We start from the raw sequence: 15,142 nt of genomic DNA, 5'->3' as shown, positions 1-15,142 counted from the left end.
TTAGATTTTAAATGATGGTTCAAGTAACAGCATTTTATTCTCTTGTAGGATGTACATTTAAGATACCTCAGTAACCCCTGTCTTAATCTTCAATGACTTTCTCTTGAGATTGGTCCTATGAATAACATGAGATCAACAGCACTTCACTTGCAGAGCAGTACAGACTGCTTAATTCTGGATAGCAGGAAGGCAGACTAGTTCTAACATATCCCCTGTTTCCACTCCCTCCCTCTCTCCTCCATGATTTCCAAAGGATTTTGGCAGTGATTTCTTATTCATATTCTTCCAATACTGGGTGTAACACTGCACTGGACTACGCTGCAGATTCACAGCCAGGATTTCACACTAAAGAACTCCCAAGGTACAGACCTGCCAGTTCTGCCATGCTATTTGGTAGCACAACTTGGCTCAGGCAGAAGCATCCAACAACAACAGCTTTCCTAATTTTTACTGATAAAACATTTTTACTGATAAACACCATAATTAACTGTATAGAATAGTAGCCAGGCTTGATTAGCCCAGGGATGTGAAGAAAATGAGCACAAACCCCTGTACAGGTACAGTGACTTCAGAAATAGGTATGAATTACTGGTTTCTAGCTCCTCAGTCAAGGCAACAACACTCTGCTCTACATTCTGTTACTCCAAGTACTGAAGTACAGTGGAGGTGAGGAAAACTGGGAATGTTGGACAGAAGTGAAAGAAAGATCTAAATTCAAGATCTAAATCAAAGATTTAAGTGGTCACAGCCAGTTATGCAAGTAGGAGAAAACAGAACAAACAAGGATGGTGGTTCTAAATGCTCACACCTGTTGTATTTACTAAAATCACTCAGATTTATGAAGAAATGCTAGATACTGAAAATACTGAACAGACGGGAGGAAAACTGTCTGTGTAGCATCTTTCCAAGATTCTTCCAATTTGTGCAAGTGAGACCTCACATTAGTCATCAGTAAATGAGTGAATCAGTGTCAGAATGGAGAGAATTTGCATTTTCTACATAGAAAAAAAAAGGTCTAGAAATTACAGGTGCTTTCACCTCTTCTTGTGAAGCTAAAGACAGCTTGCAAAACACAAGCAATCTCAGAAGTATGTAAAGGAAAAACACTAATCCAGTAGCAGCTTCCTGTTAAAGGAGCAAGGCAGAGCTGGTCAGGTACACACAAATTTAAAACAATCCCCAAAACATCCAGAATGAATTATCTGCCTCATTCATTTACAACAGAAAATACAAAACCCAACACTCAGCATCTTCCACACTACACTCACCTTCACTCGTAAGTAAATGCATTCTTACTCAAAACCAAGCAAAGGATTTACAAATAAAACCATAAAGTAACTTACCTCAAGTAAAAATCTCAAGGAGTAAGGCAGAAGATTCCTCACAGTCAGTGTAGGGCAAAGGTGGATAATGTAGGCAGGATCCAACTCCTCTACAGAACTTGAAATAAAATTTAGTTCATCAGGTACAGCTGTTGAGCTGATTATTAGAGGCAAGAAATTGGTCTCAGTGGCTGGGCACTGTAACAAGCACTTGACTTCATTGCTCCTGTGTAGCTCTTCCCTCCAGGCAATGTAAGTTGTAGACTCCTTGTACTGACCCTCAAATATTCCTGTTGGTTGGACATACAGATGGCACCTGTAAGAAAACAGCAGGAATTGTACACAGTGGCTTTTCACTGACACCTAACTTCATCTATTTTAAACTCATGGCAAATATTCTGAAGTGCTTTTGCAGCACACTAATTACCAAACAAAGACAGCACTTTGGAGTTTTAGTCCAGTCAGGAAGACTTTCACATGCAAATTAAGGTTTCAAACTAATGCTGTATTTGTGCATCAGCATCACAGAGACTGGCCCTACAGAGCAGAGGAAATGTACCTGTATGAATGCAAAGGAACATGAAACTCTTCTTCTGGCTTGGATATGCCAATTGGCTTCAGCAACTTGGAGCCTTTAGCCAGCTGGTAGATCACAAAAGGAATTGAGAAATGGTTCTTGATCTAGAATCAGAATGAGTAATTTTTTCATTACATTTCTACGGTACAATTTCTATGGTGCAAATTTCTAAAGGAAAAAGTGTCAGTAACAAGGAAAACCAATACAGTATATTTAAACGAATTCCTCTAAAAAACAGACTTGAGCTGTTCTTAATACGAAAGTATATGAGAAAAGTCTAAGTCCCAACAATTGAAAAACATGCTTAAAATGTAATGTAGCATAAAAAGCATCCCCAATGCTGAGGATATTAGAAAGCTAAACAGGAAAGGGAAAACCAAAGGAAAATTCACATAACAAACAGAGCAAAATAGTTAGTAAGTGGCTTTTAAGCAACATTTTGGAAAAGTACGATCCTGAAGAAATGCCGTAAGGAAGAAAAGGAAGGTAACACTGGAAGAGCAGTGCTGTCAGGGCTGGGGCCTGAGGCTGGTCTTTACCTGCAGAGGGGAGCGCACAGTAATGACTTTATTTCCTTCTGTGGCATCGATCTGCACCACCACGGAGCCCGGGCAGTCGGCGCCGTCTCGGACGCTGTACAGGCGGCGGCCTGGCTTGGCCACAGGAATGCTCAGGGCCTCCTTGTATCCCTCAAGTTCTGACCCATAAAAACAGACAAAATACTTTATTAGCAACACAAATCACACTACCATTTCCTATTTGAACAGTACTTAAGCTACTCAAAACTCAGCAACAACCAGAACCAAAGTGTCAGAATTCAGGACATCCCTCTGGCTGTCTTGGATTGCCCAATCCCCTGCCAGGGGGCTCAGAGACCTTGGCACAGAGCCAAGACACCTGTGACTTTGATCATGACCCATGGAAAAAAATTACCAACCTTGTATGAGGATGTGCAAGCCACAAAAGTCTAAGTAGAATAATAGCTCGTCATGGGGGGAAAAACAGATTTTTTTGGGGGGTTTTTAGAATGGGGGCTCAGGAGGCAAGACGGAAGAATCTTGGCATGTCCAGCCTTTCTCCTTCTTCTTGGCCTCCATCTTCTGCTGTGATGTTGGCACTTTTGGATTGGTTTAAGGCAGAAGCTCACTGTCTAACATAGGTGATAGGTATTGGGAAGTTATGGCAAATAATGTACACGTAGTTTTTAGTATAAAAAGATAACACTGCCCTGAGGGCAGTCAAGTGTGCCTCTGTCTGACCTGCTGAACAGACCTCGGCAGGCCAGAGAAAGAATTTTATAGATAAGAAACAATAAATAACCTTGAGAATGAGAATAGAAGAGCTCTGACGACTTCTTCAACTGCTGGGCTAGGAAAAAAGAGACTTTCTAACACATCTCAGGGTCACCCTGACCAGCAGAATCCCGAGACCAAAATATCCTCTGGCAAAAGCACCTTAAATGGTACTCCACTACCACTGAAGGAAAGCTCTGGGGTCCAATTACTCCTCAACTCCACAACTTTAGATTATGATTTATACATAGCATGGGGAATACTGCAAGCAGTTATCAAAGGTATTTGTTGGCTGAGTTAATGAACACAGGACGAGCCTTGTATCACCAAGTACCTTCATATGGGATGTGATGCAAAGGGAAAAACTCAGAGGATTACACATTAGTGGCTATTGTAACCTGTTTTTTAGGAATATTTCCTGGCAAAGCTAAAACCACAGAATCACAACTGGTCTTAAGCAGCTGCCTAACTAGAGAAAGCCAAATAAAAGTAGTGATAGGAGAAATGGAAATCCTGTTTAACAGGAGCTGGAACACACAGGCTTATGTCACAGGGGCCACAAAGATGGTCTATCAATGATTCCACTAGCATGCCTTCCAGTTCTCCCAAGGGGTAGAAAAAAACATCCCTCTCTTCACTTTCTCAAAAACTGGAGCAGAGGAATTATCCATTTTTTTAAGAAACCCAGTACCTGTTTCTGGTGGTTTTTTTTAATTGGCATCAATATCCAAAGGTAATTCCAACACAACCTACTTGACCTGAATTTCTACCACACTGAATTTAACTCCCATCTTCCCATGCCCAGATTGTCATAACAAACAACACTCATTAGCATAATACCTAAATTTAAAGAGAAGACAGAGCTCTCCTGTCGGTGCAATGCAGACAACCTTCCTCGCTGGGGTGCTTCAAAAACAGAGTATTCCAGTTCCATGCTCTGACCAGTTTCTATTTCATTCATGTTTTCTTTTTGAACTGAACCCACTATCCAAAAATTGGAGCTAGGAAGCACTTTGAGAGAAACACCCAGGGCATTTTTCACTATGATAGGTGCTGTCTCTTTAAAGGAATAGCCAAAGGTGGATGCAGTTGCTTCTGAAAATGCCTGTAAAGAACAACATATGCAATATGTCATACATAAATAGCCACAATAACATACCTATAAGGGCTTTAAAAGACAGCAGCTACCTTTTTTAAGAGGGGAGGAATTATACATAGCAGACCTATGTTTTGTATAGTAGTATTTCAGGCAAGTACAGGTTACTTCCAGGGAATCTAATTTTATTCCGTGATTTGCAGCAAATGTTGATGCTACAATAAGCCTTCATGCTCCTCACAGGGAATTTTTCCAAATCTTAGGTTGTAAGAGAAACATAATATCTGGGACATACAAGTCACAAGGAGATGGAAGACAAGCTCCAAATTCAATCAGAACTTGGACTTACAAACTTTTGTTCAGTTACACAGAAGCCACAGTAAGTGCCTGCCAATACAGACTTACAAGTAATTAGAGAACTGCTGTTCATTCAGAATTAAAAAATAAGTCAAAGTCAAGTGTTTCTGTAAAAACAGCTTCATTTAGCAACCAAAATTTGCTCACCCCAGAAAAAATAGGAGGGAAAAGCATCCTTGACCATTCATAAGCACATCTGCTATAGGGGTAAAAAGTATTTTTAACACACGGGGCATTGTACTCCTGCAGCTTAAAGGCCAATTTAAAATGCACACTTTTCTTAGTATTCAATTATACAGAAAACAGGAAAAGGAAGTAAATTTCTGTTTTAATATTTTAGAAGGAGTATTTTAGGAAACAGCTGTGCATTTATAAGAGCATTTCATGTTCAGCTAACCTGCATGTGTGACACTTCTTTAAGTCCTGCATAGGCACATTTGTTGTTCTAACACAGAATCTGCTTCTTTCAAAAGATAACCCCACCTTTTTGCTGAGCCTAAATGATCTGAGTAAAGCTCTTCAGCCCTTCCAGGTTACATTTGTCAGAGCTGCAGAGAAGCCATTTGACTGGGAGTCAATATAGTTCTTAAAACAAAGATAATTCAGAATTTCCTATGGAAGCACATAACCGATTGTTATTACCTTGGCCAGGTTACTGAAAACAGCAAGACAACATTTGGATATTGTTATATTCATTGTGTCCATTGAAGAGATGTTAATTGCTGTTTGTGGCTCAGGAATAACAATGAAATCATCCCCAGGCAGCAGACTTCTCTCCTGGACAGGGTTAGTCTTCATCTAAAAGAAAAATTCCATTAGACAATTACAAACCTATAGGTGACTTTCTCCTATGTTTAAACAGGAAAAAACTACTTGACTTACACTTGACAGTTGTGCAAGCAAGTAATATCTACTTTGCCTTGTAAAGCTCAGATGTTTTAAACAAACATGGGAATTTTATACCAACACAGGAGGCAAATTTGTTTCTCTTCTCTGCACAGTTACATGTTTCATTGCATCCATGCACTGGTAATTCACATCATAGATAAACCTTAAGATCTCTAAGATTTTTTTTTTTCTCATGTAAAACTGCATAGCTCCTTCAAGCAACAGCATTCTAAAGGTCAATGCCCCATAAAACTTTAAAGAAATTTAAAAATAGCTGCCTATTCAAACCATTTCACATAATGTCAAGTATCTTTACATACCTCTAGCTTTAAATTCCATTGCTTCCTTCCTCCTTCCACTCGTTCAATAAGTGGCTCCCACACTGCATAGGTTTCATTGTAATAATGAACCTAAAGAAACAATCCAAATTAAATAAGGTATCTAAATACAAAGCAATTGTTATGAAAAAAAAAAAAAAGAAAACAACAAATCTTCATTTCATGTTCTGAAGGTCTAGTATTAACTTCTAATGGTTTTAAAAACTAATACACTGAAGTGTAATAAATCATATATTTATCAAATTACATAATTTTTCAACAGTTCATTCCCTAGCTTGCTTTGAGAGCAATCAAGCATCCTGGTAAAACCATATCTTTTTAGCACTTTCAATTAACATAACCAAGTCTCTTATCTTCCCCCGCATGGTTTGAGAGAATGACTTTGAGACCAGGAACTTCAATGCCACAAGTATTTTTTAGTACTATGAAATAAAAATTAGTTTGAGCCAATTATAGCCTGAACCTGGTTCATTGGAATGATTCCTCTAACTCATAGCCAACACCAAATTTTTAATTTGCTTCCATCACTGCAAATCTGAATAGAAGCTGTGGACTCAGGAGTTCTAGATGCTCCCTTTCAGCTATTTTGCTTGTCCCTCCTGGAACCACAGTGACCTCCCCCAGGGGAACACAATTAAGCATCCAAACTCCACCATGATATGCACACAGGGCAATGGAGGAAGGCTACTTGTATATCCAAGAACAGAATGAAAAATGAGATCATTTGGTAAAATGACAAGGGGTAGTAAATGCATTGCATAGAGCAGCTGCACATCTGCTTGTATGACATTTTAACAGGCTGTCTCATAAGAGACATTTACCATCTCAGAATGGTATCTTATTTTGCAAAAAGAGTGCAACCTCTACCTTAACAATAAACACAATGCTGGAAAAAAAAACAAAATGGGGGACAATAAGAGTTAAATGTGACTATTCAAGTAAGCCAAGCTCATTGTTCACACAGCAGAACTTGAATATGCAAAAATAATACAGAAACACAGGACTAGATTATTTCACATTACAATTGCCTTTGAAATCTACTGACTTCCAACTTTCTGCACAAAGCATGTTATGCTTACTTGCCTGACTAAAAAACTCCTGAGAGCATTTAAATTTAAGCCTATTATTAATTCAGCACATACAAAGTATATTAAAAAGTTACTTAAACTCAGGCACTCTGCAGATGTGTATAAAACAGCTAAGAGTTTGACCCCACATACCTCCAGTGACATATCAGCAGTGACCTCCATCAGTGAGGACCAGTTTTTAAGGACACCTGAAAAAGTGGATTCCACTAACAATAAAGGGACAGTTCGATGGCCCAGGCCACATTCCAAAGTAATCTGAACTGATTTCACTACAATATCAAATTTCTCTTGCTTCAGAATTGGTTCAAGGCCCCTAAAAGTTTCTGTTGCTTCTGTGGCTATATCAACACCAAGAAACCAAGCATTGCACTCATCCACAGGCTTCACTTGCCACAAGTTCTCAGAAACTTCTGTTGCTCCTCTAGAATCCTCCTCTGCTGTTTTGGGTTTTAGGGCAGCCATAATGGTCACAACAGTATTCAAAATTATTGGTGATATCTCAAAAAAAGAAAAAAAATCTTCAATTAAAATACAAAATCTATGATAAATGAAAATAGCAAACATTAAAAGTCTTTTAAGAGATGCAACTTAATTTCCAAAGAAAATAATCCATTCATGGACCTCCTCTTCTCTTTTCCTGCAAAATATCCCAAAAATAGTGTTGGCAGCAGCAGGAGGAAGAGTTTTTTTGTAACTTTGGAGGAAGTGGTAGAAGGAATCCTAGAATCTGAAGTATTTAACTTATTCCTTTCTAGTCAAAGGACTGTCAAAATGACAAACAAACAATGACTTCTTCCTACACAGAGCAGTTTTAAAATGCCTCTTTCTGGAATGAAACTAATGGGGAAATAAAAAAAAAAATGTAAATAACAACATGCAAACAAAATAAAATAAAATTGAAACAATAATAATATTTTTAAAATAATCTTAAAAAAACCACACACAACAACAAAAACCAAGCTACAGCTTGAGAAACATAGCTGTTCTTACAAAGACAATTTTAATTAATCTTACCTTAATAGTTAGTTCCTCTATTGTTACTGCCACAGTGTGTAACCCTGAAGTGTGCACCATATTTTCCATGACCAAAGAGCAGGGCCGTAACACCTGAGTGAAAAACAATTTGATTATTAAGATGACTACTTAAATCTAACCTTTTCATATGGTTTTGTATTTTTTTTTTCACTCCATAGGCCAAAGGGGCACTGATCCCCTGATGCAACAGCATGTTTCAAAGTAAAAGCATTCCATATAGTGCAACAATCCCACATCCCAATTTGCACAAGCACCACTTTGTACTGGAAGGTTAAAAGCCAGTGAAATAAAAGCTTCTGACATGATGCTTAAAAACCAGACAAAACAAAAGCCCAACACACAGTGACAAAATAGTAAAAAAAAAATCCTGAATCCTTAAAAAACCTAAATGCATAAGGGAAGATAAGCACATGTGAGATGAAGCACACAGGCCACCTTTGTGACTCCCTTGGCAGCAATGTGCCCATGAAGTTTCAGGCAAAAGGCTGCTCAGGGCTCTACAGCAACAAGGAAACCAACAGCCAGTAAAAAGCACTGCAAAAGGTCTTGGGCTTCTAAACCCCTCCTAGAGTTTCTTCACTAAGAAACTTTACATGTCATTTACAAATGCACAGCACAGGTTTTAGACAGAGCTGTAAGTGCTCAAGTCCTGCACCTATTGATAAAAGACTGACCTTTAAATGGCACAGGCCCCTCCTCTCTTCTGAATAATCAGTGATATGAAGACTGAGAGTTGTGAATGCTGTAGATATGCCAGCTAAGAGCCATGCCTGCCACCCCTTCTAATTGTTTTTTTCATCATGAAACACTGCTTTCCTTACCGTAGTAACATTCCTGCCTTGTTTTTCTTTGAGAAAAGCACAGGCCAACACTTTGAAGGCCTTCACTTGAGCAGTCATCCTTTGTGCAAGCTTGTCTGATGTCAGAGAAAAGTCACATTGGAAGGACACTTTTAAGGCAGGGGCATCAGCACTGGTCAAATTAGCAACAAAAACAATTTCTGGATCCATAATCACAGCTTTTACTGTCATGTTTGGCCGTACAGATATCTCTGTGAAAACAAGGTAAAAAAAGCACTTTGAATATAAAAAGCAGAAAGAAGAAAGCTATCTATTCTGTCAGTGACCAATCTACACATCCTGAAGAATAAACTAATTTCTTAAGCCTGATACCAAGACAGCATATTGAAAACTTTTGGATGAGTAATTTTCAGAATGAAATCTGCAAAGGAGGGAAATGGAGGTGCATGGTAACTGGTTTTACAGACCTGTATCTGCCTTGGATTTCCCAGAAGCAACTTGCTTTAATTGGAACTGTGCAGATCCTTCAGCTGAAGATACTGGCATTGACTTAATGAAAAAATGTGCTACTGTCAACAAAAATTCCATACTAGCACATATGTACAGCTTGTCGAGGACAGCAACAATTTCAGTTCCATTTTTATCCTGCTTATATCTTATATCAATCATAGAAGTGTCATTTGTGTCATCCTTCTTGTCTATCATTCTGGAAAACAAGTTCAATAAGAAACATCTCAAACATCATAACTCACAGATCTAGGAAAACAAAGATGCATAAGCACTGCCATTTTTTTCTCCCCATGCCCTTTATAAAGAAGAATTACTACATAAGCAAGCAGTGTTTCTTCCAGAAATTAGAGGGGAGAGGCTTTTCTAGCAGAAGAGTAATTTCAATTTAAGAGTAGTGTGCTATACTTTTGAAAGTATGCATGCAGCACATAACCACACTGAAGTTTCAGTGCACACAACTCTCTTGATGAGTCTGGGTGCTGTCTGTTCAGCTGTCCTACAGTTTACTGTAACATGCCAGCCTCCAAGATTTCTTTTTGTTTTGGATAACCTGAGAAATCAACTTAAAAGAGTAGAAACTTCTTGAACATTATTATAATTGTTCATTGCTTAAACACAGAGTATTACAGGCCACAGATGACAGCACTACTGAGTTTTATCAATTCCATGTGAAGCAAAGTACAGAACAAGGAAAAAGCCTTCCTCATAAGCTGGAGTTTTCTCATTTCTGATGCATTCAAACCTACCTTGCAGTGACATTCTGAATTCCTTCTCTGAGATCATCCAAGGTACATGCCTTGAGTTTAACAGTGATGTCCATGGAGCCATCTGAGAACATCTCCCCTGCGGATGCCATGAGGTGCAGCCGGAGCTCCCCCAGGCGCAGTTTGTCACTGTGCACTGAAAGCAGAGATTGCTGCAGAAGGACAGAGTGCAGGGTTAGTTAGCACTGAACAAAGCAGTGAGACACTTCCCTTGCTGCTAGCCATGTGCATCATCATGAATTGCAGTTATCAGTCCTCTCCTCATACAAATGAATTCAAGAAATTCACTGAGAAAAAAAAAAACCTGCAGGGCTGCAGTGAAGCTGTTTCTGCACCACACTGGCAGCAGTTGCTCAGAATGCTTCACTGCAGGATAATCTATTTGAGCCCGAGATCCCTTACCAAAGGATCCCTCCACTCTCATCACACTAACTCATCTACAAGAGCACCTCAGCAATAAGTGGGAATTATATGACAGTGAAATGAAAATAATATCCCATTACAGTGTCCTTCTTGCCTGTGATGCTCATTGCACAAGAACATCTTCAAAATTATACACAAATAACATTCACTATACACAAAGACATATAAAGCAAGCACTTTCACATCTACACAAAGCAGACTTCATTAAGTATTAAAAAAAAGACAACATTTCACATCTTTCTCTTCTATTTTCAGCACAGAGAGGATTCCCATGATTGCTCACACCCAGGGATATGCAAGAGGAAATTATGGGCAATAAACAGCTTGGATCTGCTTACTAACTCTAGAGGCACCATGCATAGAACTAGCACTGTCTGAACTAACAACCCCTGCTTTTGAAATACTCATTTTTATTTTGGGTAACTGGAATCAAAGCTTGAATGACCAAATCAAATGCTGGGTGGTTTTGGTGGTTTAGTAGTATTTTAGTGTGACTTTGAGAAACGCACACACCTTCTTCCTCTTAAGGACACTGTCTGCCCAGCAAAGCTCCAAGCTCCATTAGGAAAGCATTACAAAGCCAATGCAGCTGATATAACTTCATTTTTCTGACCTGAGTTCTGTCCATGTGAGAAGCCTTGGCTGCCCACCCCACCTGTGTGGTAAAAGCTTTGTCACAAACCTGAGTTGGGTCACTGTTGTAGAGAGTTACAGTAAGGGACTCAAAATTGAAGTCAAATTTAAGCAATGTAAAACATTCCACAGAAGACTCAACTGCAGAAACACATTTTTGTCCGGAATCAACAAGGGCACCTGTCAGTGAAAAGAAGATACTTTTACATTTCTTTTGAACGCTGGGCTTGCTGGTTTGGATGTTTTTCGTTGTTGGCTAACTTTTTTTATGGTTGGTTGGTTGGTTTGGTGTTTGGGGTTTTCTAAATTAAGATCAGAAAACAAGGGGAAGCTCTAAATCCAGAAGACTACTCAAAATAATTCACATTTTTCATTTTGTTCTATCCAATGCATACTAAAATTATCTAGCACAGAGTGGTTTAGAACCTTAAAAGAAGCTGTCATTAGTTTACTGAAGTTCTTTGTTCACTTTAATGAAGAGCAATACAAAGTACCAAGTCTGCTCAAGGAGTCTGCACTACCCTTGCTTCCAGTTTCTATTCACAGTAGAGCAATTCAACTATTGGTTAAAGAGCAATTTTTTGACATTGAAAATGTTAAGTTTGGGGAAGAAATAGACTTTGGCAAAGTGTTAACTCTGTTTCATCCAGAGATGCACTGTTTACACTGACACTCTAATTAGCAATTTGAATGCTAATATATTCCTCAATTGTTGTAATTGTGCATTAACATTCTGCAGTAGATGATTTCACTTTTTTCTTTTCTAACCACATGCAGTCAGAAGAGTGATTGATATAAACTGAACAACACCACCATATGAGAAATGAATCACGAAAAAAAGCCCCCACAAAATCTTCTGATCATCAGGAACTCACACTCCATGTAAATGCATGCATTCTTATTTATAACTTTTCATGTATACAATATATTTGCAACAGTTAAAACAATTTGCAGTGCTTCAGAAAAATACAATATTTGAATTTGCAAACAGCCCTCTAAAATTCAGCCTTTGAATTGAACATACCCTCAGAGGCACCAGATTCATGTGGAACTTTCCCTTTTTTAGCTATCTGCATATCCTCAATATTCTCCTGCACAGTATGTGGCTGGGAAGAAGCCCCTCCAAGGTTTTCAAGTAAAATTTTCATGATAACAGTTAGATCACCTTCACTGAGTGCAATCTGTAAAGTGATAAAGCCACAAGTTGATTTTTGGTGACACCATTTCTTTCCAACACAGCATGCAACCACTGGGGAGAAACAATGAGCTGCTTCCAGCAGAACCAAAATGGATAGTCACCATTATCCTGTCCAAAATAATCTAAATCATTTGCCCATTTCTCCTATATCATTTTTTATTTGTTATAAACAGGAGTTACAACAAGAAATAACAGTCCACATGATAAACACTTTCTAGATTTGCAGAGGATCTTTGCCTATTAAAAATATGAGTAATTGATAAATATAAGTACTTCTCAACAATTCAGTAACCCAAAAACATGACCAGAAAATATTAAAGCCAAGATTTGCATTGTAAACACTAAAGAAACTGCCATTCAGTAAGCCTTCAAAGAGTTAATGAGTAAGTATCCAGTCATAACATTACAGAACTACAAAAAAGCAGTACTAAGTGACAAGATGCAGTCACTTGGCCCATAGTACACAGTGTAAGAATATTTTTCCTACATTTGATTAATTGTGCTGGTACTCCTTTAAACCTCTTATTTCTCTGTGCTTCACCAGTGTGTCATTTGGCCACAGCACAGATACAGGAATGAACAAGTAAAAAGGCTCAGGAACAAGGAAAAGGTGTCCCAGTTTGGTTTTACCCATTAAAATTCACATAGTTAATGCAGGAAAAGAAAAACAGAGCCCTCCCTCTGCAAAGATAATTTTAAATTGTTGTGTATTAGAGATAGCCTTTTCATTCCTAATACATCTATTAAGCATTGAAATAACCTGAATGTTACAGATTAAACAATTTGAATTGTCAAGTTTTGCTTTTAAATGGTAACTCAACAAATAACCTCAGTGATTTTACTGCCTGTTGAGTCCACAGAGAGCTCCAACAGACCTCCAGAAAAATAAAACAACATTTTATTCCATTTGCATGCAGCTACACCAAAACTATTCATTATACAGTATCAAAACCCTAACAAATCCATAAACTGGAGGATCCAGCTGGAAGTCTTTCAACATATGGTAAAGGACACAAACTGAAATGAGTTTACAAGCTCCTTAACTAAGCTGAGGACCATTCTGAGAATCTGTCTAACTTCTGATATAGTTTTAATTACTCAGTGTATTACCTGCATTGGTTTTAGGTCTCCTTTGATACCAATTGTCGGGCATTTATGATACCATGCCACTGCTAAATTTCTCTGGACCAGTAAAGTCAAACTCACAGGACTAAGAATTTCAGAATCTGGTTGTGAATCTGTGGATATAATGCACCTAAAAAAAGACAATGGAAGCAACAGAGGAAAAATGCTGACTAGTTGCAGAAGACAAAATAATACCATACTGATCTAGCAAAATTACAGGCATAATTAATTCAAGCTCATAGGCACTTACACCCTTGTACAAACTCCAGATGAATTCAAATTACCATGCTATTATTCCCTTCTTTTCAAGAAGCTTTAGAGATTGTAGACCTGTGACTCTAAAAGCACTCCTAAACTTAGCTTGGCAAGGTTTTTTGCTTGGTTTTAGCATGTTCTCATTGCCTACCATGTTCAAATAAGAGAAAAATGCTGCATACAGGACATGGGCACTTTTCCTTTACAAAGACACTTCAACTCAGGAAAAAGATCCATATTTACCTTGATAATTTCAAGTGAGTCAGCTGCACATCCATGTTGTCAATGACTGGAGGAAGAGGAGATTCATCTGAAGTCACCAGCTTGAATTCATTCTGAACTCTGATTAAGCCAAGATCAGCTACCAAAGCATTACATGAAGCTGAAGATTCAGGGACAACAATGACTGGAGCTTTCAAGTTGACATCCATTAGGAGGCGAAAGCTCTTTTTAGCAAAGTCCTTCATGCTGGAAGCAGCCATTTCTGCTGCCTGCACAGTGACTGCAGTCAGAGCTTCTTGTGCTGCTTGGAAATTGTTTAGGAAGTTCTATTCATAGGTAGGGAAAAAAAAGTAAAAGTTCCATGAAAACAAATAAGCTTTTCCAAGGCAAGGTCCAGGCAAAATGTAAATTAAACAAAAATTAACACCTGTGGTTTAAATATGAAATTGCCAATTCAACCACACTTGTTTCAAAAGAGAAAAAAATTAAAACCATGAACAAGCAAAGTTATTTAACTGTGGAATTTTTAAGATATTGTTAAAGCTATCAGCTCCATTCATTACTTCTTCTGTCATTCTCCTAGGCAATCCTCTGTAAAGCAGTGCAACTTAAGTGGTAACTCTAATGCAAAATACTTGTATGTGCTTGCACATCAGCTCACCACTGGTACAGGTCAAAAAGAGCTGATTGCATTTGTTCTCATTAAAAAGAACTTCTAATGTCAAGAAAAGAACTTGAACTAATGTCTTACCAAGAGAGACATAAAGAACTTATGGAGGTAAATTATTTGGATGCAGCCCACTTTCAGAGACATTTTACCATCCACCCTTGACATATCAGCGTAGGCCTCCCCTGCAGTGGCATCTGGATAAAGTGACATGTGAAATCTAAACACTTCATCTCCCATTATGGAGACAGCCTAGAGGATTAAGTTCACATAATTAATATTACCAGATATTTCTGAAACAAAAAGTATTTCCCCAAAAAGATCCACAACAACTTATCAGCAGTACTTGGACACATGGCAGGCACAAAAGGAAACAGAATCACCTATTTTATAGTACATGCCTCTTCTCACTTACCCATTTTACATTTAACCCCTGCTACTCAGAATTAAACATACCAGTGTAAACATAATTAAAAAGAACTAAACATTAAATGGAAGAATGTTTTGCTTCTCTGAGGGGAAGGAAATTAACCAATAAACTTTGCCTAGTAC

General features: G+C 38.2%; 1 protein-coding gene across 2 annotated transcripts in view; it reads right to left on the bottom strand.

Moving 5' to 3' along the window:
* The window catches only part of VPS13C (vacuolar protein sorting 13 homolog C), a 74,965-nt gene that overhangs the window by 24,340 nt on the left and 35,483 nt on the right, over positions 1-15,142 (bottom strand). For both annotated transcript variants that reach the window (XM_059858118.1, XM_059858117.1), the window contains 16 exons: positions 14,675-14,842; positions 13,945-14,249; positions 13,432-13,576; positions 12,148-12,304; positions 11,173-11,303; positions 10,050-10,219; positions 9,261-9,499; positions 8,815-9,044; positions 7,973-8,065; positions 7,091-7,456; positions 5,853-5,942; positions 5,287-5,442; positions 4,032-4,296; positions 2,439-2,596; positions 1,882-2,003; positions 1,344-1,638 (listed from right to left, as the gene is read on the bottom strand). In XM_059858118.1, coding sequence (XP_059714101.1) covers positions 1,344-1,638; positions 1,882-2,003; positions 2,439-2,596; positions 4,032-4,296; positions 5,287-5,442; positions 5,853-5,942; positions 7,091-7,456; positions 7,973-8,065; positions 8,815-9,044; positions 9,261-9,499; positions 10,050-10,219; positions 11,173-11,303; positions 12,148-12,304; positions 13,432-13,576; positions 13,945-14,249; positions 14,675-14,842 — 3,090 coding nt within the window. The remainder of the gene's footprint in view (positions 1-1,343; positions 1,639-1,881; positions 2,004-2,438; positions 2,597-4,031; positions 4,297-5,286; positions 5,443-5,852; positions 5,943-7,090; positions 7,457-7,972; positions 8,066-8,814; positions 9,045-9,260; positions 9,500-10,049; positions 10,220-11,172; positions 11,304-12,147; positions 12,305-13,431; positions 13,577-13,944; positions 14,250-14,674; positions 14,843-15,142) is intronic.

This window comes from Haemorhous mexicanus, chromosome 13, assembly GCF_027477595.1.
Source record: "Haemorhous mexicanus isolate bHaeMex1 chromosome 13, bHaeMex1.pri, whole genome shotgun sequence".
Taxonomy (NCBI): domain Eukaryota; kingdom Metazoa; phylum Chordata; class Aves; order Passeriformes; family Fringillidae; genus Haemorhous; species Haemorhous mexicanus.
The sequence above is the reverse complement of the archived record's forward strand: the minus strand, read 5'-3'. Positions and strand labels throughout refer to the sequence as shown.